We start from the raw sequence: 13718 nt of genomic DNA on the forward strand, positions 1-13718 counted from the left end.
ATAGGAAACTTAACAAAGCACTGCTAAAAGATAACTACCCACTGCCACACATCGATGATTTATTAGATAAATTAGTTGACAAAAAATTATTATCGAAGTTAGATCTTAAAAATGGATATTTTCATGTTTTTGTACATGAAGAATCTGTCAAATATACTTCATTCGTGACTCCACTAGGACAATTTGAATTTTTAAGAATGCCAATGGGTATCAAAAACGCACCGGCTGTTTTTCAACGCTTTGTTAATAAAATTTTTGATGACATGATTAGAAACAACAAAGTAGTAGTGTACATGGATGATATAATGGTCGCCAGCAAAGATATTAATGAGCATTTGGAAACATTAGAAGAAATTTTTAAAAGGCTTACACAGAACAGATTAGAACTTAGAATGGATAAATGTGAGTTTTTAAAATCAAATATAAAGTATTTAGGATTTTTGATTTCCGAGAATGGCATCAGGGCAGACGATAAGGGCATTGAAGCCGTAAAAAATTTTCCAGTTCCCTCCAAGGTACAGGCAGTACAAAGTTTTTTGGGACTTTCTTCATATTTTCGAAGGTTTATAAAGGATTTCTCTACAATAGCAAAACCTTTGTACGACCTGTTAAGGAAAGACAAACCATTTCAATTTGGTGAAGTAGAGATGAATTGTTTTCTCAGTCTAAAGGAAAAACTTATTGAGTCACCAGTACTAGCGTTATATAATTACAAAGACGATACAGAATTACATTGTGACGCCAGCGCTCTGGGATTTGGTGCAGTACTGTTACAAAAGAAAGATGATGGCAAGTTACACCCTGTATTCTATTTCTCTAAGCGTACTACAGCAGATGAGGCTAAATTACATAGTGTTGAACTCGAGACTTTAGCGGTTATTTATGCTCTTCGTAGATTTAGGATATATTTGCAAGGAAAGCATGTGAGACTAGTAACCGACTGTATTGCACTTAAGTTAACACTTAATAAGGCAGAACTTAATCCGAAGATATCGAGATGGGCCTTGGAGATGGAAAACTATGATCTTGAGATATGTCACAGGGCTGGAAACAAAATGCAACATGTGGATGCTCTCAGCAGGTATAATAATATTCTAATAGTAGAAACCAACAGTTTTGAAGAAAATTTAGTCATTTGTCAAGGAAAAGATTTAAGAATTAAGAAGCTTAAAACCGTTTTAGAGAAAGCAGAACTTAAATTATTTGAAATGAGAAATGGTGTAGTGTACAGAAAAGCAAATGGCAATAGAATACTGTTTTACGTGCCAGAAGAAATGGAAAATCAGGTACTATATAAATATCATAACGAAATAGGACATGTAGGAAGAGATAAAATGATGGACATAATTTCAAAAACGTATTGGTTTCCAAGCTTGAAAGAAAAGTGTGTTGCGCATATAGAAAATTGTTTAAAATGTGTAGCGTTTTCACCAAAATCAGGTAAAGGAGAAGGTTTTTTGAACAGTATTCCCAAGGGAAGCAAACCATTCGAGTTAATACACATTGATCATTATGGTCCAGTAGACTCATCGAGAGCAAAAAAGCATATTTTTGTGGTAGTCGACGGATTTACGAAATTTGTAAGACTCTATTCAACTAAATCAACAAGTACTAGGGAGGTAATAACGGCATTAAAAGATTACTTTAGGGCATACAGTCGTCCAAAATGTATAGTTTCAGACCGCGGTAGTTGTTTTACGTCTAAGGACTTCGAAGAATTCATGGAAGAGTATAATGTGAAGCATATCAAGATAGCCACAGGCTCACCTCAGGCAAATGGTCAAGTCGAAAGGATTAACAGGAGCCTTGGACCAATGATAGCAAAATTAGTTGATCAAAGTAAAGGTGTATACTGGGACAATGTTATAAATAAAATAGAACATGCTCTTAATAATACGTTGCACAGAAGTATAAGACAACTTCCGAGTAAAATGCTGTTTGGAGTAGAACAAAAAGGAAAGATTGTTGATGAACTTAAGGAAAAGCTAGAGGACATAAATGAAAATACAAAATTAGATAGTTTAGCACAAATAAGAAAAAAAGCTGCGACCCACCAAAAACAAGTTCAAGATTATAACGAAAAATTTATAATAAAAGACGTGTAAAGGCTAAAGGGTATAAAAAAGGAGAATATGTAATGGTGAAGAATTTTGACTCGACTGTTGGGACTGCTAGGAAACTGATTCCCAAACATAAGGGACCATATGTGATTGCAAAAGCGATGCGCAATGACAGGTTTTTATTAAAAGACGTCGAAGGGTTTCAATTAGCACGAAGTCCTTATCTAGGTGTTTGGAGTGCCCAAAATTTAAGACATTGGATAAAGAATAAAAATAAAAGTAAAAAACAAAAAAAAATATAAAAATGTAAAGTATAACAAGAAAATGAAACTTATGTAACCATAACCATAACCATAGATATAATAAGCATAACTTTTAAATCAATATATCTTGATCAGGTGATCAACCAGTCAGGATGGCCGAATTGTAGTAGGATAAGTGTCTTGTATATATTTGAGTATAACTCTTTGTTGTAAATGTATATCAACAAGTATTTGAATGTAACGGCTAGCTGTTTAATAGTCGTTAGCATCTAAAGTATCTCCTGTTGTAAAGTGGCCAACCTGGCAACTCTAAAATGTTAAGTATCGATATTGATCGCAGCCAACTTCACGTAATCGTATGTAAAACCGACGCTATGTAAAACCAGCCAATTGCGAACAAGAAGTGAAGGAGAACAGTTCAGTGTAATAAAGTGTTTAATAAGTATAGCAGTTTATACTACTATAACGGTCATATTTTTTACTACCTTTAAAGTTATATATTTTAATGCAGATAACAACATAATCATTCCACAAGCCCATAGAGGTATGCCATATCGAAATCCGAGTCCTTTTGACCAAGTTATGGGCTTTTAAAGATGGATAGAAGGCCCATTTCAGTAAACCTTCGCAAAATTAAAATCAATGACAAAAAAACGGTCACATATTTTTAATACCTTTAAAGTTATATATTTTAATACAGATTACTACAAAATCATTCCACAAGCACATAAAGGTATGCCATATCGAGATTCGAGTTCATTTGACCAAGCTATGGGCTTTTAAAGAAGGAAAGAAGGCCCGTGTCAAAAAATCTTCGCAAAATTAAAATCAATGACATAAAAACCGTCATATTTTTTACTACATTTAAAGTTATATATTTTAATGCAGATAACAACATAATCATTCCACAAGCCCATAAAGGTATGCCATATCGAAATCCAAGTCCTTTTTAAAGATGTAAAGAAGACAATTACATGGATATGGTCATATTTTTTACTACCTTTAAAGTTATACATTTTAATACAGATTACAACAAAATCATACACAAGCCCATAAAGGTATGCCATATCGAGATCCGAGTTCATTTGACCAAGTTAAGGGCTTTTAAAGATGGAAAGAAGGCCCATTTCAGTAAACCTTCGCAAAATTTAAATCAATGACATAAAAATGGTCATATTTTTTACTACCTTTAAAGTTATATATTTTAATACAGATTACTACAAAATCATTCCACAAGCACATAAAGGTATGCCATATCGAGACTCGAGTTTATTTGACCAAGTTATGGGCTTTTAAAGAAGGAAAGAAGGCCCATGTCAAAAAATCTTCGCAAAATTAAAATCAATGACATGAAAACCGTCATATTTTTTACTACATTTAAAGTTATATATGTAGGGGTAAAACGTATTCCCCTGAAGTTAAACACCAACACAAATCTGTACTTCTAGTCTTTTCTTTTATTTTATAATGTGGTATGTTCAGGATCACGGTCGGCGTTCAACTGCCCTCGCTCTCAGCTCACGATCCGCATCAACCCCCGATTCATTGAGAGAGTGATGAAATCGAGAGAGAGAGTTAGAGCACAGTGAGCGGCATCGTACAACAACAACAACTTATTCTTAGAACTTACACGAATGATCTAGAAGGAATACAATAACATACACATACATACATACTATGACGTAGCAATCCTGCTACAATTCGGCCGTCCTGACATTTTAAGATCCCCTGATCTTGTGTTAATTTACAATTGATTTCTTATATTTATCTTAGTTTCTACAATTTAGTTTTGTATTTACAAATTTTTAGATATATTTACAACTTTATTTCCGTTTTCCAATCCAATGCTTAATATTTTGGCTACTCCAGACACCTTGATAAGGGCAACGCGATAATTGAAAACCTTCAACATCTTTTATCAAGTATCTATCATTTCTCAAAACTTTATCTATAACATAAGGACCCTTGTGTTTAGGTATTAGCTTTCTTGCGACTCCTACTGAGCTATCAAAATTTTTTACCATAATATAGTCTCCCACTTTGTACTCCGAACTCTTTGTCCTTTTTCCATTATATCTCTGTTCGTTGTTTTTTTGTAATTTTCTTTGCGCTTCTGAACCATCTTTCCTAATTTTGTCTAAATCTCTAACATCACTAACATTATCTAATTCTTCTAACTTTTGTCTCAATTCATCAATAACTTTTCCTTTCTGCTCGATTCCAAACAACATTTTACTTGGCATTTGTGCTATGCTTCTTTGCTTCGTGTTGTTTAATGAAAACTCAACATCTTCCACAACTGTGTCCCAATGCATTTTCTCTTCTGGATCTGCTAATTTAGCTATCATTGGTCCCACAATCCTATTAATCCTTTCTACTTGTCCATTGGCTTGAGGTGACCCGGTCGCAATTTTTACATGTTTAATATTACATTCTTCCATAAATTTTCCGAAATCTTCCGACGTAAAACAGCTTCCCCTATCCGAAACTATACAAGTTGGTCTGCTGTAAGACCTGAAGTAGTCTTTCAATGCTATAATAACTTCCTTTGTGTTCGTCGTTTTTGTTGCATATAGCCTAACATATTTGGTAAATCCGTCTATAACCACAAAGAGATGTTTCTTTGCTCTTCGATTATCAACCGGTCCATAATGATCAATATGTATAATTTCAAATGGCACATTTCCTTTTGGTATACTGTGCAACAGTCCTTCCCCTTTCCCTGACTTCGGCGAATATGCTACACATTTTATACAATTTTCAATATGTCTAACCACTTTCTCTTTCATATTCGAAAACCAATACGTCCTAACAATAGCATCCATAACTTTATCTCTTCCTAAATGACCCAATTCATTGTGATATTTGTATAATATCTTTTCCTCCATTTCTTCTGGAACACAAAATAACAGCTTTCCATTATTCGACTTTCTATATATAACTCCATTCCTCATCTCAAACATTTTATCTTCCTCATTTTCTAACTTTTTTCTAACATCTTTTAATTTTTCATCTTTCGCTTGACAAATAATTAAATTATCTTCAAAGCTATTCGTTTCAACTACCATTATGTTTGTATTTCTACTTAACGCGTCAACATGTTGCATAAGTTTCCCCGATTTGTGGACTAATTCAAAGTCATACTCTAGCAATTCTAACGCCCACCGTGCAATACGGGGGTTTAACTCAATTCTATTTAACGTCAACGTCAGTGAGTTACAATCTGTGACTATTCTAAATCGTCTACCCTGCACATAAATTCTAAATCTTCTAAGAGCGTAAATTATTGCTAACGTTTCCAGTTCAAAACTATGATACTTTGCTTCGTCTTTTGTTGTTGCTTTCGAAAAATAAAATATTGGATGAAGCTTCTTATCCTCTTTTCTTTGCAGCAAAACTGCTCCAAAACCTTGTGCACTGGCGTCTGTATGCAATTCTACCTCGTCCTTGTAATAATATAATCCTAACACTGGAGCTTCCACCAACTTTTTCTTAAGCATTTCAAAACATTGCAATTCCTTTTCTTCAAATACAAATTCTTTATCCTTTTTTAACAACTCATATAGAGGTTTAGCGATCATCGAAAAGTCTTTAATGAACCTTCTGAAATACGAACACAAACCCAGAAAGCTTCTAACACCGTGTACTTTGTCTGGAACGGGAAAATCTCGAACAGCTTCTATTCCTTTGTCATTAGCCTGTATTCCTTTGCTAGTTACCAAAAATCCTAAGTATTGTACACTTGCTTGTAGAAACTCACACTTGTCCATTCTCAATTCTAGTTTGTTCCTTGCTAATCTATCAAAAACTTCTCTAAGAACACTTAAATGTTCTTGCATTTCTTTACTCGCAATCATGATATCGTCCATGTATATAACTACCGTACCATCCATTATCATGGCTGCAAAAATCTTATTGATAAATCGTTGAAACACCGCTGGTGCATTCTTCAGCCCCATTGGCATCCGCATAAACTCAAATTGTCCTAAAGGCGTCATAAATGAGGTATTGTTCAGTCCCACGGTACTTGGTTCGTATGCACAGCTGATCGCCCTGCCAACTGAAGACGAAGGTCAGGAGATCTGGCAACCCGACAGAACGAGAGAGAAGGGCAGTGAGAACTACAAGCTTCAGCGACCGGAACAACATTGTCTTCTTTTATTTTGCTGTCCATTGCGACCCATTATTTTGTTAAAGTTAATTAATGAAGAAGAGTGAAGTGTACACATTATAAGCTAATGAATTAAAGGCTGAACTGTTATATTTGAACTTCAGTCGTTTAATTACTCCCAAGAGCCCTTCTTACAATGACAGCCGTACAGAGCTTTTTTTTGGCACGGCGTCACAACTGAACATGGTGGCCCATGAGGGGACTCTTGCTTGAAGTTTAAAAAGCTCAGATTGATCTTTCAATTGTGGGTTATAATGCATAACACCCAGCACTCCATCTAACACAAATTGCGATCGTCTCCGTTTGTGCCCCCAACAAGTGCTCTCACACCGATAGAGCACAGTCACCAATACCAACACACCCGGTCGCCTGACAGCCCTTCTACACACACGGGTGCGGCAAGAAGGCCCGTTATAATTTCGCAACCAAGGAAAGTCTTCTACTCAAAGCGGAATCGAAAAACAGTACAGCCTGCGCTCACGCTACAGTCAACGTTACGTAACCTCAGGCATAAGTAAAAAAAGGGAAAGATCACGTGAGTACGGGTGCTTTTTATTTATCAAGCAGAGCTAGCTAGGTTCAAATAAATTGTTAAAAATTCTCATAATATGTCTGACCACGAAGCAGATGATTCGGCCTTAGCAGGTTTTATTACACTTCAAAAGGAGCGTCTTCAAAGTCTAACACGTCTGCAGCAGAACTATAAGAAGGATGCCGCGTCTCGAAAAACCGAAAGCTATTTCATGAAGCGCCTGCAGCAGATCGAGAGTTTAAACGCGGCTTTTGAGACCACCCATCAAGTAATCATCTGCACCGAGGGATATGTCAAAACGGACTATCACGCCAAGAAGATCGCCGTCAGTTTCGAGGATCTGTACATGGAAACCTATTGCCTTGTAGCTGAAGGCCAACGAATAAAGTTCCCAGTGACGCCGTCCTCAGCCTCGGCACCCACCGCCGTGTCGACGGTTGCCGACGCACGTGTCCACATGCCACAACTGCCAGTGCCCAAGTTTAGCGAAAACTGTGTGGACTGGCCTGGATATTATGACGCCTTCACTCGGTTAATTCATCAAAATGAGCGGCTGGACAATATTCAACGGTTTCATTTCCTCAAGGAATCTCTGCCAGCTGGTCGAGATTGCGATATTCGTCAAATTCCTTTGACGGCCGCTAACTATACGGTAGCATGGGACACACTAATTCAGCGCTATAACAATCCACTCGTGGTCTTCTCCAATCACAGGAACATGTTGTACCAGTTGCCAAGCCTAAGCAAGGAGAAGCCCGATGATATTCGATCTATGATCAGTGCAGTCAACGTCTGCGCAGTCGCCTTTAACACCATCAACGCGTCGTTGCAGAACGGGGATCACTGGCTCGCCCATTATTTGACTGCAAAATTACCGAAAGAGACGCACTCCGCCTGGGAACATAATCTCGGCAGTCAAACCCACATTCCCTCGTACAAGGATCTCGAACAGTTTCTCAACAACCGGTTAATCACCCTGGACGCCATTGAAAATAGAATCTGTTCGGGCACCAACCAATCTGGATCATCACTGGATCATCACCCCACAAAACGTATCTCGGTTCATAACATCCACGCGCAACCAAGCCCCCCTGTGCTTCGTTGCCCACACTGCAATGGTAATCATATCCTTTGTCGATGTCAGCAATTCCTTAGCTTGGATTGCTACCAACGTAAGGAGGTCGTGAGTAAGTCAAATCTATGCCTCAACTGCCTGAGCAAATCGCACATGCTGGCCCGCTGTTCAAGTGTAAAGAATTGCTACCACTGTGGACAACGCCACCATTCTTTACTTCATCCGGCCGCGGCGCCAAGCATCACTCAAGCCCCCCAACCTTACTCGCCGACCGTATCATCCAGTCAACCACATATCGCTTCGATTATGAACAACGACACCTCACCAGTTAGCCCTTTTGCTAATCCAAACCTCCAATGTTATTCTTCCTTAGCCTCCCATGCAACGCGACAGAATATCTTGCTAGCTACCGCACGGATTATTGTCTGCCACCCCCAGAGCCGCGCTCAAGCAACAATAACTGCCCTCATCGATCAGGGGTCGGAAGCTACAATAATCTCAGAGCATACCGTCCAAGCTCTCCAGCTTCCACGATGCAGAATCCGCGCTTCGATCGCCGGCGTCGGCCAAACTACTGGTCAACGGTGCAACTTTACGGCAAGATGCTGCATCCGAACGTCGCTAAACCCAACGTTCAATCTAGATGTCGACTCTGCGTACGTTATGAACTCGCTGACCTCACATCTACCAAACCAATCGTTTTCGCCTCAAAACTGGAAACACATCAACGGACTCCAGCTCTCGGATCCTTTATACTATCGCTCGAAACGCATAGATCTCATCATCGGAGCCGACCTCATGGCGGGTCTTATCCTTCCGGTAACCCGAATCGGAAATCCATACGAACCTATTGCACAAAATTCTCACTTAGGTTGGATGATACTCGGCAAGTTCCAGGAATCAATCCACACACTTAATATTCGCTGTCATCAAACCACGCTAGACACGGAATCGCTTTTGAAAATTTTTTGCGAAATAGAATCTGTCCCAAGCCGATCACTTCAATCTGACGAAGAGCGGTGGTGTGAGTCCTTCTTTAAGGAAACGCACACACGTCAAGCAAACGGTAGTTTTATGGTAAGACTACCTTTCAAATGGCATTTCGATCCCACAATGGCCCTAGGAAAATCGCATCAAGTCGCTTTAAACAGGTTTCTTCAATTAGAGCGGCGTTATGAACGGGATCCAGACAAATGGATTCGCTACAAGGAGGGAATCGAAGAATATTTTGAATTGGGACAAATCACACCAGCAGTCTCTAGTGAGAGATCAACCGTCAGTACCTCCAAAAAATCTTGTCGGGTTGAATCCTGCGTTCTTCCTCATCACGCTGTCTATAAAGAAGACAGTCTCACCACCAAACAGCGCATTGTATTCGACGCATCGGCAAAGACCTCAAACGGTCGATCTCTAAACGATGTATTGTCCGTAGGACCCACTCTCCAAAATGATCTCCCTGCAGTGTTGCTGAATTGGAGACAGTACCGGCATGTTTTCACCGCCGACATCCAGCGCATGTACCGCTGCATCGACGTACATCCGGACAACACGTAGTACCAGCGGATTTTATGGCGGTCGGCGGATGGAAACATCAAGGAATATTGCCTGTCAACTGTAACTTTCGGTACCGCTTCTGCACCATTCACCGCCATTAGAGTCGTTCGTCAACTTGCAGAGGATGAACGCGAAAATTATCCACTGGCAGAAGAGGTCTTAAAGCACGAAATCTACGTCGACGATATTCTTTCTGGTGATCACACTATCTCAGCAGCACAAAACAAGAGTTTACAAATCCAGAACGCTCTAAAATCCGCAAATATGGAATTGAGAAAATGGTCTAGTAACGACATAGCGCTTCTAGACAGCATTCCTTCATCAAACCGATGCAATCAAACGTCACGAAGCTGGGACAGCTCTGATACAGTCAAAACCTTAGGAATGCATTGGTTACCTAACCAAGACTGTTTCACCTACAAATTGCAAGCGAGCATTCCCACGGGTTCAACCAAAAGAGAAATTCTTTCGAGCATTGCCAGACTTTTCGATCCCTTAGGACTAATCGCCCCTATTCTCATTTCAGCAAAATTAATTCTAAAGGAAGTCACAATGGCACACCTCCATTCCGAGAACGATCGCAAGCACTTAGGGTGGGACGACCCAGTACCCAGTTCTATCGCTAACAAATGGAAAAAGTTCCGTGTCAATCTGGAGGACATCATCAAAATCCGAATACCTCGCAGCGTACGGTATATGCCAGACTTTCGCCATGATATCCAGTTGCACGCTTTCTGCGACGGGTCCACTCACGCCTACGCAGCGGCGGTTTACATGCGTATACCCCAACCTGATTCATCGTTTTATACCACTCTCATCACTGCAAAATCCAAAATCTGTCCAACGAAACCCCTCACGATCCCGAGGACCGAGTTATGCGGCGCTGTGCTGGCAACCAAACTAACTAAATGGGTAGTAGCAAACAATTGTTGGAAAAAATCTCCGTTACATACTGGACGGACGCCACTATCGTTCTCCACTGGATCAAAGGAGATGTTACTAGATGGAAAACGTTCGTTGCCAATCGCGTTGCCTACATTCTGGACCACAGCGACTCAAACCAATGGAGACATGTTCCCACGGCAGATAATCCAGCAGACAGCGCCACGAGAGGACTATCCCCATCAGAAATCTCCATCTTTGATCTCTGGTGGCACGGACCATCATGGTTGAGGCAACACTCCAGTGAGTGGCCGGACACAGAGGTACCGAACATAAAGTTTGATGAGCAGTCCCTAGAAGCAAAATCTTTGCAAATTCGTTTGCACACCACCCAAGTAGACATTAATCTCATTGAGCGGCTTTCAACTTACACCAAACTCGTTCGAGTCATAGCATACATACTGCGCTTTTGTCACAACGCTCAATCGAAGAAAACCAGATCTTACAGTCAGCTGTCGCCAGAGGAACTGGACAATGCACTTCGCTGCGTCGTGAAAATAGTACAAGCCGAGACCTTTCAATCCGACATGCACGCGATCCTCGCAGAAAATCCTCTGCCTCCGAAGAGCACTCTAAGAAATCTCACTCCCTTTCTTGATGACGGCATCTTACGCGTTCGCGGTCGTCTCAAACATTCCAACCTTTCTTTCGATCGCAAACATCCAATCATCTTACCGCAGCGTCATTTCTTTACAGAGCTGGTAATTCAGAACTCCCATCACGCTACCCTGCATGGCGGCGCTCATCTTACTTTAGCCCACACGAGGTACAAATTCTGGATTCCAAATGGGAGACAAGCCGTCCGAACAATCCTTCGAAAATGCATCACGTGCTTCCGCGCGTCACCTAGCATCGGAAGTCAATTGATGGGCGACCTCCCGGTGCACAGAGTCAACCCACCAAACCGCCCATTCATTGCGAACGGCGTCGATTATACCGGGGCAATCGAAATCCAGGCAGCACGGCTTCGTGGGACAAGTACTTACAAAGGATACATTGCTATTTTCGTCTGCTTGGCTACGAAGGCACTTCACCTAGAAGCGGTTACCGGACTCTCGTCGGAACACTTCCTACTAGCACTACCGTCAAGCATCACCTGAAGAGGACTGTCGAAAGTCACAAGCAGACTTATGAGGAACTCGCAACGGTGCTTATCCGGATTGAAGCTTGCCTAAACTCTCGGCCACTTTGTCCGCTAACAGCGGATCCAGACGACTTAGAAGCTCTCACGCCGGCACATTTTCTCATTGGTGACAGCCTGCTCGCACCTGCCCATTGTCGCCCTCAAAACTCGTCGTTCCGTGAGCAATTTCTGTCTCATCAAAATTTGATCCGTCAGTTTTGGACGCAATGGAGCCGAGATTGGCTGTCCCATCTTCAAACTCGCCCAAAATGGTGTCAAGAAAAGGAGAATTTTAAAATCAACGAATTAGTACTCATGAAGGACGATCAACTGCCTCCATCGCAATGGTCGCTCGGTAGAATTACCTGGAAAGGATTCACTCGTTCGAGTTGTAACACTGAAAACAAAATCAGGCAGTCAAAAACGCTCCATCTCCAAGCTTTGTCGCCTGCCGATCTCATGCTAACATGAACCAGCTATTGCTCCCTTGGTAATCAATTGCATCCGTATGTTATTTCTCTTTCTCTTTGTCTAAGCCGCTTCGAGTACAAGGGAATTTATATCCAGAATCCTGAACAACACATGTATCACGCGGGTTTCGCATTGGCGGGCGGCATGTTCAGTCCCACGGTACTTGGTTCGTATGCACAGCTGATCGCCCTGCCAACTGAAGACGAAGGTCAGGAGATCTGGCAACCCGACAGAACGAGAGAGAAGGGCAGTGAGAACTACAAGCTTCAGCGCCCGGAACAACATTGTCTTCTTTTATTTTGCTGTCCATTGCGACCCATTATTTTGTTAAAGTTAATTAATGAAGAAGAGTGAAGTGTACACATTATAAGCTAATGAATTAAAGGCTAAACTGTTATATTTGAACTTCAGTCGTTTAATTACTTCCAAGAGCCCTTCTTACAATGACAGCCGTACAGAGCTTTTTTTGGCACGGCGTCACAACTGAACAGGTATATTTTATCAATTCACTATCCACAAACACATGAAAGTAGCCATGCTTTAAATCTTATTTCGAAAATATTGTTTTATTTACTAATGTATCTAATAAATCGTCAATCAAAGGTAACGGATAATTATCTTTCACCATAGTCTTGTTAAGCTTTCGGTAATCTACACATAGTCGTAAGTCGCCTGACTTCTTTTTAACTAACACTATTGGAGATGCATACTCAGATTCACTTGGTATTCGTTCCTTCACTTAAGTATTAGTCTAATATTACCTGTAATTTTTCTTTCTCTGTGTAAGCTAAACGTCTGGGCGAACAACTGAATGGTTTTGAGTCCTCTAATCTTAATTTCATTTCGCATCTGACTTCCGGTTCCTTTGGCCTTTCTTTATTTACATAACAACTTTCTACCATCCTAACAAACTGACACCTAACATTATAATTCACATGATAACCAACTTTGTATTCTACACTTTCATCCGTTAAATTTATATTAAATAATTCCTTTTCCACTAGATTTATTTCCGGCTCAATATAATTTTTATTCGTAACTTCTTCTTCATCTCTGATTTTACTAAAAATTTCTTTAATTGTTTCCCTGCTGTCCCTAATTCCATGATTAACATCGCTAAAAATTGTATTTTTATCCCTAACATTACTAACAACATCGCTAATTATTTGCTTTTCATCACTAACATCATCGCTAACTATCTGCTTTTCATCACTAACTTCATCGCTAACTATCTGCTTTTCATCACTAACATCAGAAGGATTTTCAATATTCTCAACTGTAACCATTTTCAAAGTGTCAAGGTTTAAATTTAGATTACAAGCATCCATAAAATCTCGCCCCAAGATTACATCATGACTCATAGATTCGTTTGCCACAATAACTAAATTAAAATGTACTTTACTTAAATTTTTCAAAACATAACATAATATTTTTTCATAAGTTTTCAGGTAACTTTTGTTTAAACCATAATACGAACTTAAAACTGGTAATTTCGAAATGTCTTCTGGCACTTTGGATATTTTAATA

The 13718-nt window shown here is 40.0% G+C and overlaps 2 protein-coding genes across 2 annotated transcripts; both read left to right on the forward strand.

Annotated features, from left to right (window-relative positions):
- Positions 1-7102: 7102 nt before the first annotated feature.
- LOC139355089 (uncharacterized) lies at positions 7103-9655 on the forward strand. Its single transcript, XM_070999408.1, has one exon. The coding sequence runs from the start codon at positions 7103-7105 to the stop codon at positions 9653-9655; it is 2553 nt and encodes an 850-aa protein (XP_070855509.1).
- Positions 9656-10207: 552 nt separating this feature from the next.
- LOC139355090 (uncharacterized) lies at positions 10208-12545 on the forward strand. The gene is made up of 3 exons (XM_070999409.1): positions 10208-10433; positions 10742-11363; positions 12257-12545. Exons 1-3 carry the CDS (start codon positions 10208-10210, stop codon positions 12543-12545), a joined length of 1137 nt encoding a protein of 378 aa, XP_070855510.1.
- Positions 12546-13718: the final 1173 nt, after the last annotated feature.

The sequence above is a fragment of the Drosophila suzukii genome, unplaced genomic scaffold (assembly GCF_043229965.1).
Source record: "Drosophila suzukii unplaced genomic scaffold, CBGP_Dsuzu_IsoJpt1.0 scf_8, whole genome shotgun sequence".
Lineage (NCBI taxonomy): Eukaryota > Metazoa > Arthropoda > Insecta > Diptera > Drosophilidae > Drosophila > Drosophila suzukii.

Coding starts and splice junctions, on each gene's coding strand:
- LOC139355089 (XM_070999408.1), top strand. CDS start 7,103: ATGTCTGACCACGAAGCAGATGATTCGGCCTTAGCAGGTTTTATTACA.
- LOC139355090 (XM_070999409.1), top strand. CDS start 10,208: ATGGCACACCTCCATTCCGAGAACGATCGCAAGCACTTAGGGTGGGAC. Junction 10,434..10,741: donor CGCAGCGGCGGTTTACATGC/GTATACCCCAAC, acceptor TTCCCACGGCAG/ATAATCCAGCAGACAGCGCC. Junction 11,364..12,256: donor CTTACTTTAGCCCACACGAG/GTACAAATTCTG, acceptor TCTTTGTCTAAG/CCGCTTCGAGTACAAGGGAA.